The sequence below is a fragment of the Centroberyx affinis genome, unplaced genomic scaffold (assembly GCF_046629955.1).
Source record: "Centroberyx affinis isolate AG114_WGS23_722 - 3 ecotype Tasmania unplaced genomic scaffold, CSIRO-AGI_Caff_v1 ptg000561l_1, whole genome shotgun sequence".
NCBI lineage: Eukaryota > Metazoa > Chordata > Actinopteri > Beryciformes > Berycidae > Centroberyx > Centroberyx affinis.
In genome coordinates this window covers 162,064-178,413 of record NW_027279204.1, presented here as the reverse complement: position 1 = coordinate 178,413, position 16,350 = coordinate 162,064, and the positions used below count along the sequence as shown (strand labels likewise).

The following is a 16,350-nucleotide window of genomic DNA, read 5'->3' as shown; positions in this document are numbered from 1 at the left end:
TGTGAAAGATCACAGAATATGTAGAGCATGGTATTCAGATTAACAGGTCTACAGGAGGCTATACGACGTACAGAAGTGATTAGGCATGTAGAACTACACCCTTCCAGATACATTCACTTCACTTTACAGATAGAGATAATATGTACAGTAATATGCGGATCTGCAGATGGAGGAACTCTGCACAGAAAAGGTGAAAACGTAGACACGTGTAAATGAAACACTTGACAAGGGTAGATGATGTGTACAGATGTGTAGATTTGGGTATGTGAATAGGAGTTCATTAAACACAGTTGCACAATGCAGACTGTATTCCAGATAATGTCTCATATTCCAATCAGTCTTATTCAGGATAAGCTGTTCATATGCATCATCACACCCTGCTCACGAATCCCGCTATGAGCCTTACCATATCAGTGTTTCCCTGTGTGTGGTTGTAGATGGTGTAGTTCGTCTGGTCGGGGCAGACAGTCCCTGGGAGGGGCGTTTAGAGGTTTACCACCAGGGAGACTGGGGCACGGTGTGTGATGACAACTGGACCGAGCTCAACGCCCAGGTTGTGTGTAGACAGCTGGGCTTCAGGTCAGTGCATCACTATATCTTGATCACTCTGTACCTTACAAAATCCCTGGCATACCCTGAGATTTTGCAGAAATCTAAGTTAGGGATGGGCAACCATGTGCCATCGTGGTCCAAGAGACTGCAGATTTTAATTTCTGCTCTAGTGCTTGGTTGAAAAAAAAACCTGCTGACACTTGACCCTCCATGGCACATGGTTGCCCATCTCTAAATAAAATTGATATAAGACAAAAATGTTTGCCTGAATTCAAATTAACGAAACTGACACATTGTGATTACACATATTACACCAAAGTCTATCACAATCACAAAAAGTTGAGAACAAGTCAGTCTGACAAAGTCCTAAGTTTGATAGATAATTAATAGAAATCAAATCTAATTTCCCTTGTTTCCAGAGCTCTCTACAGTTAAGCCGAAATCCCTTCAAGCTGTGTCATTGCTTCTGTTGTTACAGATCAATCAATCCCGGAAAAGCAGTACTTTCTGTATCAAAATGGGAATTTGCTACAAAGGAACTGTTCATTTCTTAGGACGTTTCGATGGTAAGAGCTGATAAGTACTTGGCAATTTGTTTTGGAGTTTCCAAGAAAGAACCATGAAATTATGCAGTAGTATATTGGAAGCAGTTGATAAGATACTGTAAAGAGCAAGAGTTTCTGTAAGATTTTCCTAGAAACAACTGCAAAACTATAAACTATTTATTTGCAAAATAAGAGGCAGAGGTCAATTTGGTAACCCAAGTCATTTTTCACATAATTATATTTAGGAAATTAGAGGAAGAAGTGCTACTGTAAGTTTCAGTGAAGCTGTGTGTATGAGAATGACAGGTCATCTACATGCAGCTGTGCTCCATCTCTGTAGCCATCAACTCAAAGTTCTGGGAAACCGCTTTTTGGTCATCGGGTCATCGCTGACAAGGCTGCCAACGCTAAGCCAGGGTGTCTGCCGGTAAGTTTGTGTTCACTCCACTGTAGCATGGCCTAGAGGATGTTTTGCCCAATGGTCAACATGTCAGCTGAACTGGCAACAATCAAGGGTGTAATCTCCGGGGCAAACTGCAGCCTAGCCTGTTTTTATAGAGTTGAGACATTTGGTTCTGGAAGCAGACTTGGGTTACCAAATCAACCTCTTCATCTTATTTTTTTTTAACAGTTTGTAGTTTTTCAGTTCTTTCCAGGAAACTTTATTTGATCAACTCCACCAAACTGACCGCTTCCATTTTCTGTATGAACTACTACATAATTGAAAACGTCTTGAAAACGTTGACCACTTCCCCAACCTCGGCAGCCTTCTTTCCTCCAAAGCTGACATCGATTCTGAGGTTAACCATCGCCTGGGTTGTGCCAGTGGAGCCTACGCCAGAATCAGGAAAAGAGTCTTTGAAGAACGAGACCTATAAGCCCAAACAAAACTCCTGGTCTACAGAGCCGTTGTCCTCCCCACCCTGCTCTATGGAGCCGAATCTTGGACCACCTACAGCAGGCACCTGAGAGCCCCGGAACAACACCACCAAAGATCCTAACGAAAGATTCTGAGGATCCGCTGGGAGGACAGACGCACCAGCATCAGCGTTCTGGAGGAAGCCAAGCATCACCACCACAATAATGCAGCAACTCCGATGGACCGGTCATGTCATCCGCATGTCCAACACACGTCTCCCCAAACAGATTCTGTACTCCCAGCTGAAGGAAGGTCAGTGAGCCCCCGGCGGGCAAAAGCAACGTTTCAAGGACAATATCAAGGCCAGTCTAAAGAAATTCTACATCACATCGAGCAACTGGGAGCACATGGACAGGCGCTCCTGGAAGAAATCTGTGCAGGAAGGAGAGCCTGCCGCAGAGACAAAGCGAAAGCACCGCAAGAAGAAAGATAACAAGGCTCAACCACCACCAACCACCACCGCTTACCCCTGCCCACACTGCACCAAAGTATGTGGATCGCGGATCGGCCTCTACAGCCATCTGAAGACCCACAAGTAGACGACCCAAGAGAGGACAGTCATACTCGCTTCGAGTGACCACCGATGATGAGTGTGGCTCTGGCGCTGAATTATTATATTAAATTATTAGAAATTATTAGGTTCTTACCAACTCTACCATTGAACACTTCCTCTATTTTCCCTATAATTAGTACATAAAGTCATGGTTCTTTCCAGGAAACTTCCTAAGAAATTAACAGTTCCTTTCTAGGAAATTGTGGACCTAGAAAATACAGTGTTACCGGAACTCTACCGGAATTTTGATAGAGATGCTTTAAAGCGTTTCCAGAGTTCTCACTTTTTTGCACACACAACTTCCATTCATTTGCATTGATGCTTTCCCCTCATGATTTCCAGGTTTTTGGTGATGTTGTGATTATGTTCCTTACTATAGATTCCTTAAAAATGAAGGCAAACAGACAAATAAACTTTAAAAATGAAATGTTCTGCGGTTATGTCTTGGCTACAGGGGGCGAGCAGAGGTGGCCCCAGACGGGGTGTATGGGGAGGGTGTGGGGTTGATCCTGCTGGACGAGGTGCAGTGTCAGGGTACAGAGGGAACTCTGTCAGCCTGCACCCACACTGAGTGGGGGCGCCACGACTGCTCCCACAGTGAGGACGTAGGGGTTCGCTGTGAGAGGGGAGGTGACACCAACAAGATACCAGGCCTGCCGCCTCCCACTGGTACGTACACCTAGGGGTGGGATTTGAGGGGAGAAAAGAAATTGAGAGAAGAAAATCTGCCATGCTCTCACTTCCGGACAGGACGGACCTCCATTTCAGAGTAAAAGCGTTACTTTTTGCTGGTCTGAACTTGTAGATTTGAATAAGCTACGTTATAAATTTTTTGTAAGCTTCACAGCTTGCTTTCTAATGTAAAGTAGCTAACGTTAGCCTAGACAAGTAACAAGCTAGTGGTCGGTACATTACAACCAGGCGTCACATGCATTTGTTTAGGTCCCAGGGTCATGAAATGTTTTCTAAACATGGGACCAATGACAGCTATCAATTGTAATTATGAATTTATTGTTAATAATTCAACTTGTGCTTCCTCGCTATTCATTGGCTGTGAGCTTTGGGTCCAGCCCTCTCTACATTTTGAGGTAAAGTGTTTGTCATTTGCTCCTGTCCCCTGTCCTGCTGAAGGCCAGAAGAAAAAAGTTGGTCTAGTTTAAAGCTGCAATAAGCGATTTTTCTGACCACTAGCGGGCGACAGAAACCACAGCACATTTGTAAATAACACACAGCAAAGCCACTGCACTATAGAGGCCTAGGGCGGAGAAATGGAATGATAAATCCTAATAGCTAAGTTAAACGTACCTGCTGAGAAGTCTCACCTGTTACCAGTCTCACTTTGCCAGAACTTTCTCCCGCTGAAGGTTACATGTGTCACAATGACAAGTGAACAGGTAGGTAGTAAGTTTACTAGTTTACTCGCTTGCTTCATCGATTCCGAATTTTTTTCAGGACTGGGAGGGGGTGAGAGCCGCTTTTACACAGCGAGGGAGGTGCCAAGCTAATTTTAAGGAGGTGAAAACAGCAACACAGCTGGCCCGTGTGTGTGGATATTGGTTTATATCATTATGTCTCAATGAAATCTCCACAGAGCACACATTAGTTTCAGCATATGGTTATATGGTCTTATATCGCTTATTGCAAGTTTAACTGTGCCATTATGTAACAGAAGACTGGTCTGAGTCCATGTTTTTGATAATCTAACATTAATGTTTGTTTGCAGGCCCTCTGGTGCGGTTGGTTGCCGGAGAGAGCAGGAAGGAGGGTAGAGTGGAAGTCTTCATCAACGGCCAATGGGGAAGTGTGTGTGATGATGGCTGGAATGACATCACTGCAGCCGTGGTGTGCAGACAGCTGGGATTCATGTTAGTATGGATTATAGCTTCTCACTCTCTCTCTCTCTGTCCCATTTGCTATGCTTCCATGCATGGAGAATTGTGTTTTTAACCCAGTTACTCTGTAACCTGGTTTTGGGTAGACACATGTCAACATCATAACTGGGTTAGTTTGAGGGACCGAGCAAGCTGACACAAGGAGTCGCAGGTAGAGGAGGTTGTAGAGAGAGAGAGAGAGAGAGAGAGGGAGAGATTTAAACTGAAACCATGATTTTCATAGCTACCTATACACAGAAATAGAACGGATATAAAGGTCATATCACTGTTTGTCCTGGTAATTTGGCTAGTATAGCATACAATTCTAATGCAAGCTTGGGCAGTAAGGCTGTTAAGTGTGTTACACTTGCACACTGTGCAGATGTGCTGTGGCTGTAGCCTAAAAGGAGAATAGCTGACGTTAGTGACAAGGTCAATGTAACATTATCAAAGTTTGTGCTTCTCCCACTAGCTCTTCTAGTCAACATCTGCATATTAGCAAACCTAGCTGATAAGCATCATCAAACACGTACCTTTGAGTTAATATAATCACTTAAATGCTATCAATTTGTGTAGCTTAGTGGAAAGTGAGATTAACTAAACTCTATCCACTTCTACTACCTGTGCACAGATGTCAACTTGTAAAAGACCACCACCTAGTGACATCTTAATTCAGCTGCAGGCAGCCTACCTGCTGGTAACAAGGCAACAGAGATGGCACCAGCCCAATTGTACACATAAAAATGGCCTCCACTCCGACTGTCCTGGAACATTGATTTGAATGGGAATGACTGTTCTATTTCTGTGTACCTATCTATGACTCATAAGACGTTGGCATCGCTGGAATTTTACTGGAGATTTTGGATATCAAATAATGAATAGTCTCTGTCACCGATTAATCTGCCTGACTCACTTATGCTATTTCCAACCCTCAAAGCACCAGTTTCAGTAGTCATCAACAAGACAGAATTCTTCTATCTTGATGTCATCAACAACAGACTAACTTCTACAATAGAGCACCCAAAAATTCAGTATGTGAACATTAAACATTTTAAATGATGATGAGTCTGATCATGGACCTGTGGTAGATGACCTTGTGTCTTGGTGCAAGGAGTGTTTCCTCAAGATAAAGACATGATCATTGATTTTAGGAAGTCACAGGGTTAGGGTTGCTTATAGCAGTGGTTCTCAACGTGGGGTCCGGGGACCACCAGGGGTCCTTGAGGGGGTTCCAGGGGGTCCCCAGCAAATTGATGAATTGTTAAACTTCAGCGTTATTTCATTTACAAGAAGTTAACACAATTAGAGAATGTAGAAAAATGACTGTTTTGATCATAGTTTCACCGTTATCTCTAGCTACAATACAGATAGTCATGGAATTCTGGACAAAATCATATCTCACAATAAAAATATTCTCAGATTTGGGTCCGAGAGACCAAAACTCATCAAATGGGGGTCCATGGCTCTAATGTGGACTAAATTAGGGGTCCTTGATATGAAAAGGGTTGAGAATCACTGGCTTATAGAACTATTCCATTCATATTCCTGTTTACATGCTACGGTGCATAGTCTGATTAATAGGACAAAGGAGAATCATTAGAGCGCACAGACAGTTTAAGCCTTTATTGAAGGTGCAAATAGACTTGCAAATAGAATCCTGAGTATGGTGACAGTTTCAGCCTCACCCCAGAAATGTTGGGATTTCTTTTTTCTGGTGTCAGTCATCTTTTTCCTCTGTAAACAAACTGGAAGATAGACCATGCGTTGTCAAGCAGTTGGATTGCAGTTTGTGTCGCAAAAAGCTGTGAATACTCTGATAGTCATAGTTCGATTAAGGTGTGTACATGTCTAAAATACCCTTCAATAATGCGACTAAAATCAGAATACCCCATGCGTTAATGCGATTATGCTTACCCTGACTATGATCTTATTCGGGTTAAGGTAATCAGAAAATGCTGTTTACATGGCAATTTCTTATTCAGATTATTATCTTAATCGGGTTAATATCGGATTATTGCTGTCCATGTAAACATGGCCACTGTCTTTTATGTGATGTCTTTACTGCAGGTTGTTGTATGTGTTCTTATGAGTATTTTAACCCCTGGCTGCAAACCAAATTTGAAAGTTGAAATTGAAAGTTGAATAAGGACAACAGAATATAAAATTTATTTAATTTCCAATTTCTCCTGACTCTATAGCTATATAGCTGTATTATAGCCATGAATTGAATGAGGTATTGACTAATAACCATCGTCTTCTGTATTTAATTTTTCAGACTTTTCCATCATTTGGGGGTTTTAGAACACAAGTTGTACTAATTTCCAAAGCCGTGTCCTGTTGTCTTCTCCATTCCCCAATTACATCCTACTACATTGTCTGTATTTCAATTTTCTGACAGTTGGTATCTAGCAATAATATAAGTAGGCAGGTATGTAGTACTAACAGATAATACTAGAAGTCACTCAATAGAGCACAAACCAACGCTGAGCAAGTCTCCAACTTGCAAAGCTGCAGCCTCCGTAATGGTTTGTTTGTTTACTGTTTGTCTTCTGAGTTTGCTTTTCCTTCAAAATAGCACATGAATGTAGTGCTGTTTAGGGGCTGACTTGGAAGTCCTGGATATCGGACTTTCCACATGAAAGTTGCATAAAAATTATGACTAAAAATGATAATCGTCTAATGGTAGAAATCCCAGATCTGGGTCATCACCAAAATCTAATCAACTGATCCTTGGGCCAAGGGCTATGTGTCCACCACATTTCAGCTAAATCTGTTTGTTACTTTTTGAGATATCTTACTAATAGAGAACAGACTGGGGTGAAAACATAACCTTCTTCCAATGTCATTGACAGAAGTAATAATAAATCTAGTAGTAATCCTGTCATATTTTTGAAATGTAGTTGGGGGAGGGGGGTTAAGATAAGATGAAATTTAAATGATTGGGTTGCGAAACAAAATAGTAGTAGGATACAGTAAAGACAAATAGAATATTAACAAGACCAGAGCAAAAGAGGGCTACATACACATCCAACAATTTCAACAGTACAACATGTCATGTAAAAATGTATGAATGAAAACACAAGACAGTATAGATGACAGTGTGAAGAGGGTGTGCAATTAGCAAACAGCAGTAGTAACAGTAGACATTAGACAAAAAGAATCTGAAATATGTGCTGTATGGAAAAAGTGAAATATTATAGACAAATCTTTGTATGCATTATATATAACAGATAAGAGGAATATGAAAATATGAGTGAAAAACAATGCGTGGAAACAAAGCTAAAAGTCTTGTGTCTTCTCCCTCAGCGGTGTGGCTAAAGCTCGCTCCATGGCCTACTTTGGCGAGGGCCGGGGCCCGATCCATCTGGACAACATTCGATGCTCGGGTACCGAATCGTCTCTGGGAGAGTGTCCCGCTGAGGGTCAGGACGCCCACGACTGTCGCCACAGTGAGGATGCGGGTGTCATCTGTGACTACACCCCGGAACCTGTGGGAGATGGTGCCATGGCAATGCAGACCTGCGGCCTGAGACCCAACAACCAGCGCCGCCGCCGCAGGATCATAGGCGGAGATAAGTCACTGAGGTTGGCACACACAAACACACTGCACTCTGGTTCCACTCTAATATATGTAGATTCTAACACACTCACACCAGAGTTGTAAGAACCGGTCTGGTTCTCGAGGTGAATACAATTATTATTACCTCTGCCAAGGTTATGTTTTCGGTGCCGTTTGTTTGTCTGTCAGCAGGATTACGGAAAAACTACTGGCCCGATTTTCATGAAACTTGGTGGAAGGGTGTAGCATGGGCCAAGGAAGAACCCATTCAATTTTGGAGCGGATCCACGAACAAGCAATAATAGCACGAACCTTGGCGGAGGTCTGCGCTCTCCGAGTGCCCTTCTAGTTATCATTATTATTATTTTGCAAAAAGGATGACTTTACCCGCTTCAGCTCGGTCACCTGACCTCCTCTACCTGCTGCTGCGGCTTGATCACACCACACTGTTTACTGTCGGGAAGGCGGTATCCATAGCAGCCAGCCATGTCTGCGTCCTCTGTGGTAATCCGGTTTGGATTTACTAACCGTAAGGGGTGAACACCGTAAAAAGAAAAAACACTCGGCTGTGTGCCAGGTGTTACATTCACAATTGTAAATTGCGAGCGGTCTCAATCTTGATCTCACACTCTTTCAGTCTCGGTCTTGTCTCGGTCTTGACCATGAGAAGTCTTGGTCTTGTCTTGGTCTTGGTGAGTTCGATTCACTTTTTGTTCAGTTTATTCAGGAGGGACGAGCTCCTTGGGTTGGTAGGATTGTACGTACAAATGGGGGTGGGGGGTGGGGGTTGTCACAGTGTCTCAGTGATTAGCACTTTGTCCTCATAACTAGAAGGTTGTGGGTTTGATTCCTGGTCCTTTCTGTGTGGAGTTTGTATGTTCTCCTGGGTTTCCTCCTGCCAGACAGGTGGGTTGGAGATGTTAAATAGCCCATAGGAATGAATTGGATCGTCTGTCTATCTGTGTTAACCTGTGATTGACTGGTGGCCTGTTCAGGGTGTCTCCCTGTCTTCCACAATGCATGCTGGGATAAGTGGGTAGAAAAAACGAATGAATGAAAATATACATGTAGATGCATATATACAAATACAGACACACACACACACGCCAAAAATAATTTATACAAATTGCATTGTGTAGCCAAAGATACAACAAACTGCAGGAAGCGACACAATTTCCCTGTATGAAATCTTACAACCTTTGACACAAACTTACATTAGAAGAGGCTCCATCCACTTTGGGGAGAAATTACCTGTTGTGTGATTCATAATGCAGAATATTAGAACAATAAAGGAAAACTTGAGAGGAGTGGACTTTGGTGTGAGTGTGTGTGTGAGTGTATTGAAATGTAAATGTCCTCTCGAGCAGAAAACGATGGGGAAAATCCCCCAAAGTATGGACATTTTGCTCCTCAGTTCTGCAAGGCACTAGGTTAAGATTTGGGTTTAGGATTAAGGTTAGAATTAGGATTAGGTTTCAATTAGGGTAAAGATTAATGTTAGGGAATGAATGTACTCAATGAAGGTCTTCACAAGTGTGTGTGTCTGTGTCTTCTATGTTGTCACTATTATTATAATTTTTGTTCAGTTTCTCATGCTGTATGCCACGTACCATATGATTCCTAGACCTTCAACGAAAACTTACTTGGTTTTTCCTGTAAAACAAGGCAAAGCCCAATGAAAAATCAGAAGAGTAGAAGAACCAGTGTGTTACTGCAGTCTGAACTTTATGTGTTTCAGGGGTGACTGGCCCTGGCAGGTTTCTCTGTGGTTGAGATCTCAGTCTAGAGGGAATCATCCTCTGTGTGGAGCCTCGCTTATCAACTCCTGCTGGGTTCTTACCGCCGCCCACTGCTTCAAAAGGTAGGAGACAGCATCCTCTGCTGGTTACCTGTTAAGATTACACATACAGACAATAGGCCCTTTTCAAATTGTCATGGTAACAGCTAAACCGGTGCATTACAACTTCCTTTCTTTTTGTGACTTATTGACAAACCAATCCAACAAAAACAACAAAATTGTAATGGTCACTAGCACTAGATACATAATGTAACAAATTAAAGATTTTGGGCAGGTTGTGGAGCAATTTAGTGATGGCCATAGATGGCAACAGGAAGTTGTTTTGTCAATACAGAAGCATTGAGAAACAGAACGTGAAAAGGGCCTATAGTCGGCTAAAAAATATATGATCCTTTCCTTTCAGTTGATCACAGCATCCCTCTTCAGACATTTTATTCCAGAAACAGATGCAAAAGTATCATGGCCATGAGTTGCAGTCTGTTTTGCTGTTTCTGCATGCAATCTGATATGGATTTCACATTAAATGATGAACATTAGTAAAAAATAGATTATCAGGTCTTGATTGAAAATTAAAAAGGCTAACGTTCCCTGACTACTTCTGACTGTATTTGCTGGGAAGAACAGAGATTAATTTAAGGTACTCTGTACTTTTTGCTCCTCTTTCTTGATTTAATAAGATAAGACTCCTCTCAACAAACAAAATGAAACATTTTTGTTTTTTTCATTTTGTTTGTTGGGAGGAGTCTTATCTTATTAAAGCTCAGAGCTGGAGTATAATGCCATTTGTGCCACTTGGAATTAACCAGAATTAACAGTGGGATTTGAGAGTTGCAGGCTATTTTCGAATCAGGAATACCTACTCTTCATGAATCTACGTGCATATTTTAACAATTGATAGACTTATATTGGGGCTTTAAATGTCATGTATATGTATACATGTATGTGGTTCCTCAGTGTTTTATCAGCTAGTTATGGTCCAACACATTCAAGATTTCCTCTGACCATCATTTCCTATCTCTTCCTCACGACCTTAGGTTTGGCAGGGACGCGTCGCGCTATGTGTTGCGGCTGGGTGACTACCATACAGAGGAACAGGACGACTTTGAACGTAGCTTGTCCCCTAAACGCATCGTCATCCACAGGAAGTACCACGTTCACGGCTGGGAGTACGACATCGCCCTGCTACAGCTCAAGGGCACAGAGGGCAACTGTGTGGCGTTCAACCCGCACACCAGTGCAGTCTGTCTGCCAGAGGCGGGCAACAAGTGGGGCAAGAGGCCTGCTGCCTGTGTCATCACTGGCTGGGGCATCACAGGTACTGGCCTGGCCTTTGCATGTTCAGTATGAGCCTCAAAGGGGCACCATGACTTTGGAAACTTTAGTCTCATTTTCCTTCTATTTTTCCTACATCAGGCTCTCGTCACAGAGCGGTGAAAAGGTTTTGCATTGGCATTTCAGCCAACCGTGAAGGCTTGTTGAAGGCAGGTGGTTCTCAACGTGGGGTCCAGGGACCACCAGGGGTCCTTGAGGGGGTTCCAGGGGGTCTCTAGCAAATTGATGAATTATTAAACTTCATTATTTCATTTACAAGAAGTGAACACAATTAGAGAATGTAGAAGAATGACTGTTTTGATCATAGTTTCACTGTTATCTCTCTATCTACAATACAGATAGTCATGGAATTCTGGACAAAATCATATCTAACAATAAAAATATTCACAGATTTGGGTCAGAGAGACAAAATCTCATCAAACGGGGGTCCGTGGCCCTAATGTGGACTAAATTAGGGGTCCTTGATATGAAAAAGGTTGAGAACCACTGTTTTAGAGTTCCAAAAAATTACCATAAAATTACTCCATACAGCTCTTGCAGCATAATCCAAGTCTTCTAAAGCCAAATGATTGTGCTGTGAGTGGAAAAGAACGATTATTACCATTATTTAGCACAAATCTCCACAAGTGTTGTTTTCGAAAAACGGTCTTGCGCACACCCAGACCTCATGCGTTCATGTGAATCTTCCCACTTCCTTGTTTACACCGCTAAATCTCTGTCACGTAAACTGAGAGACCTCTGCTCAAACTGACTTAAAACACTAACCGCTTACTTATCAGACTTTCAAACAAAGAAGAAAATGTCCAGTGACTTTGATATAGAAGAGGAACAACAGTTCTTTGCCCAGTTCTTAGCCTACTGTTACTAAGCAAAACACCCAAACTGATGCATTCTGAAATCTGACAGGAATGATACTAAGTAATACATGTACGGTGCCTGGAGAGTGAGAAACCAGTGGCGACAGTGCCAGCCCGGGAAGAAAGCATCAAATCCATGGACTGCCCCTGGAAAACGGGGTTGTCTGCTCTCTCGAACACTATACATGTAAATTATTTCCCATACCTCCACTCTTTGTAGAGATGCGGCCGGCATAGCAGTCGGCTTCAGGAAGGTAATCATCTGAGGAGAAGGTTCACTACGCAGCCAGACTGCACGGAAGGATATAATGGAGGAGTTGACATCCAGCGATTAGCCACAACCTCTCTGGATCAGGCAGGTAGTTGGTGAAAAGTCACAGTTGTATTCTGCGATGATGCCCGCTCATGGAGTCTTACAGGCTTCTCTCGGTTGTTGTTTTTTGAAATATCGGCGCTAGGGAGAGAAGCTACAACAGACCAAAAACTGAAATGGTAAGGTTAGGTCCCAATGGAGCACTTTGAGCAGAGCTATTTCAGTTTGTGTGACCTATGCACCTATGCGTGGCAGTGTAGGGGTGGGGGAGATTCACATGAACGCACACGTGGAAACAACGGCTGTAGTGAAGATTTGTGCTAAATCTATCGGTCTTTTCCACTTACTGTGCGATTGCTTGGCTTTAGCAGACTTGGATTATGCTGCACGAGCTGTATGGACAAATTTTATGGCCATTTTTTTTTTTGCTCTTTTTGGAACTCTGAAGAACCTGACCCTACTGACTTCAGCTGTTTTGGAGAAGGCTGTTACGGAGTTGTGCTGGCCACAACTTCACCTGTGTTTCAACTGGAATGAGGGTGAACAGATAATGACAGAATTTTCGTTTTTGGGAGAACTATTGCTTTAATGGCGTGTTAGTATTCGTCATTCCTCATTCCTCAACAACCACAGCTCCTGTATGGGCCCACGGCGTGTGTGTTTTCAGTTCAATTCAATGGTAACACTTTACAATAAGGGTACATTAATTAAGGGTTAGTTAATCTTTAATAAGCATTAACTAACCCTTAATTAATAGTTAACTAATGTGTCTGGTAATCATTTACTATTCATTTATATATTATTTAATAGTCATCTTTATAAACTATTAAATAATGTATAAATTAATACCTTAGTTAACATGAACACCATTAGTAAATTATTACCAGACACATTAGTTAACTGTTAATTAAGGGTTAGTTAATGCTTATTAAGCATTAACTAACCCTTATTAAGCATTACTAACCCTTAATTAATGTACCCTTATTGTAAAGTGTTACCAATTCATTTCAATTCAATGTGATGCACTGAAGCATTGCTAGTTGAGCTTAGCTAGTGTGACACGGTTATCAGTTAAATTACTAACATTATTTAAAGGATAAATTAATAGATTTTGGACCTATATATATAATTTGTCTCTTACATCCCTGTAGTACTTGGACCCACAGAGAATATTGGCTCCCGAGTCAGCTGTCAGTAGAAACGGCGAGCTGTTGCTAGCCTCTTGCTGCTAATAATGAGTCCAAACAGGGTTTGTCAAAATATCTCCAAAAAAGTCAGTCTGTGAAAACGTTACAGCGACCAACTGACATTTATATTCACAACCCGAAAAGCAGCAGCACTGCACCATTTCCACTTAGTGGAGAGTCTTCTACCAAACTCTACATGTTCCATGTGCAAATGTTGCAATCTGACTTGATCGTCCTCAAAACTAGATCACACCACCAGTAACGCACTTTCACCCCACAGCAGTCTGTACTGTGGCACACAAAAATGCTTTGGTGATTTCCTGATTAGTGAAAGTGTGCGTAATGGTGGAATTATGTCATGTTTAGTCTCAACTCTCCTGTGGAGCCTATAAATGGCTTTTTTTTTTAAATATTTTGACATACCCCATTTGGACTCATTGTTAGCAGCAAGATGCTAAAAACCAGGAGCTCACAGCTGAGCCAATATTCTCTGCAGGTCCAAGTACTATACTACTTACTTACTACTTTTAAAATTGATTTGCACTACTAACTACTTCCCTCCAATATTTTGCAATAACTTTTTTATTTCAGCATTTCATTCAATACTTGCATTTCTATTGTATGCATTCTACTTATGTATTTTGCGCTGCTTTCATGTTAATAGCTTGATTTCCTGTTTTGCTATCAGACTCAGAGTACTCCCGGACCCTGCTGCAGGCCTGGGTTCCCCTCTTGCCGTCTTGGAAGTGTAAAAAGCGCTACGGCGAACGCTTCACCAGCCGCATGCTGTGTGCTGGAAGCCTGTCAGAGCGTCGGCGCGTGGACAGTTGCCAGGGTGACAGTGGGGGCCCACTGGTGTGCCAGGGGGAAGGGGGCCACTGGGTACTGACAGGGGTCATCTCCTGGGGTCATGGCTGCGGCGACCCCTCATTCCCTGGGGTGTACACACGAGTTAGCAGATTCCTGCGATGGATTGACCAGGTCATCAACAAACCCTACAAGAATTAATGATCCCACCACTGGATAACTAGTGTCATTAAGTGACTTCAGGGCTGGTGGGGTTGGGTGTGGGGGTATGTGGGGGAAAGAGGAAGCCTGCTAGCTGTTGTTTGCTTGTCCTGCCTCCATGTTCCACTGCCAATGTGAATGACGTTGCACTAAAATGCATGCCATACAATCACACTGGGTCACCTGTAAATAATAGCTTCATGCAAGAGGCCAAAGAATGTGAAAAATGGTGGAACAATGGCAGTAGTGGGAAAAGGCAGGTAGCGCATTGAAGAATCATGTGTCTTATTGGGTACAGTGTTGTGTTTGTACATACAGATTTACTTAGCTTTACTTATGATAATGTTTCATCAACATTCCAAGTGTGCATGCATCTTCACATGTCTTCACAAGCCTAATTAACCTCACAGGTCAAACTGTTATTCATGTAATGAGCATAACAATAGATGAAAAGATGACCATACCTGGATTTACATTGGCACTAAATATCTGATTAAGTCTTTGCAGCATACATCTGATCTTCCCATTGCTGTCGAACTAGAAACTACATGGATGTTTTTTGTTTTTTCAGTAAAGACAGCAGTGAAAAGCTATTATGTAAATGCAACCTAAGAGCTAATGAGGTTAATAATAAGAGGCTAAGGCTAATAAGACGGGGAAAAGTCCATTGACAGTTTTTGTACACATGGCTCAAAGAGGCTTGCAGGAAATGATGTCTGTATCTGTCAGTTTGATTTCAGATTATCATGGACTTCTCCCAAGCTCCACTTGTAAATGCTTATTATCAGTATTATAATTCTGTATGTGATGCCAAACTCTGTGTGCAAGTGTGCTATCATTTTTCATACAGTACCCACAGTTTACAGTTTTTTTTTTCTAAGTTCTGTGCCCAAATTTGCAGTGTAATTGCCACTGGCCAATGTAATCTTCATATCATTCCTATTTATTTGAAAGAAAAACACACCCATCCATATTGACTATCAATGTTGGCTGTATCTATGTAGGTAGTATTCATTATAACATGGTCACATTCCACTATGAGACTTGAAATACAAACAATGCTGAAACCAGACATGCTACAGAGATATTCAATGCAGTGTGCCGCAGCTTCAGGACAACAATATCTCGAAACTCCTGACACTCATGAACAAACTTTTAGCGTTTTCGATCAAACCGGCTGGGTCTCTGTGATTTGTGCCAAATTGTAACCAATTGTAAAGCATTTTACAGATTCATTAAGAATGAATGCTAGGGTATAAGGACACTATTGGCTGTTATGTTATGGAGCACAGACAGACCTAACTAGCATGTCAAATCAGCCTGAGAGCGTGACCAGCATAACAGCGCTGATCATGTGATTGGTTGGGAGTTGTTGGAGTTTTATGGATACTGTCGTAGGTGTCATGGAAGCATATGTATCTGACAATAAAATATGGGTCCACGCCGAGACTGGCCCTGGTAGGCAGACTCCACTCCCTAGCTTCGCCTTTTCACACTGCCTGTCATATCATACAATTACTCTCCAACACAAATTCAATAAATAATAATAAATACAACATTAAATCTGTAAATCATTAAAAATTATTGCCACAACAGACAGGAGTTGAACTTTCCGAGTCCATTTTTTTTTTTCTTTTCTTTTCTTTTTTTCTCCCCTCACACCTCCATCAACAGCGGCATTTCATGTCCAAATACTGTAGGAAAAGTCATGGAAGGACAACAGCATTCGCCTGCATTTGCAGTAGGGGTTTGGAAACGTCAACGCCCAGTGGCCTCAGCAGCCACTGAAAATACAGGTGCTGTGTGGATTTTCTAGGCTGCCGACAGGCTGCTTGGAAGCCTCGCCGTACCTGCAG

At 42.1% G+C, this 16,350-nt stretch overlaps 1 protein-coding gene across 1 annotated transcript in view; it reads left to right on the top strand.

The window, feature by feature from the left end:
- Positions 1–14,526, top strand: part of LOC139643095 (neurotrypsin) — a 40,370-nt gene extending 25,844 nt beyond the window's left edge. Inside the window, exons 8-14 of the mRNA XM_071518252.1 lie at positions 438–579; positions 3,024–3,238; positions 4,293–4,434; positions 7,747–8,025; positions 9,738–9,860; positions 10,832–11,112; positions 14,175–14,526. Of these exons, the coding sequence (XP_071374353.1) occupies positions 438–579; positions 3,024–3,238; positions 4,293–4,434; positions 7,747–8,025; positions 9,738–9,860; positions 10,832–11,112; positions 14,175–14,494 (1,502 nt within the window). The 3' untranslated portion in view covers positions 14,495–14,526. The remainder of the gene's footprint in view (positions 1–437; positions 580–3,023; positions 3,239–4,292; positions 4,435–7,746; positions 8,026–9,737; positions 9,861–10,831; positions 11,113–14,174) is intronic.
- The last annotated feature ends 1,824 nt before the right edge of the window (positions 14,527–16,350 follow it).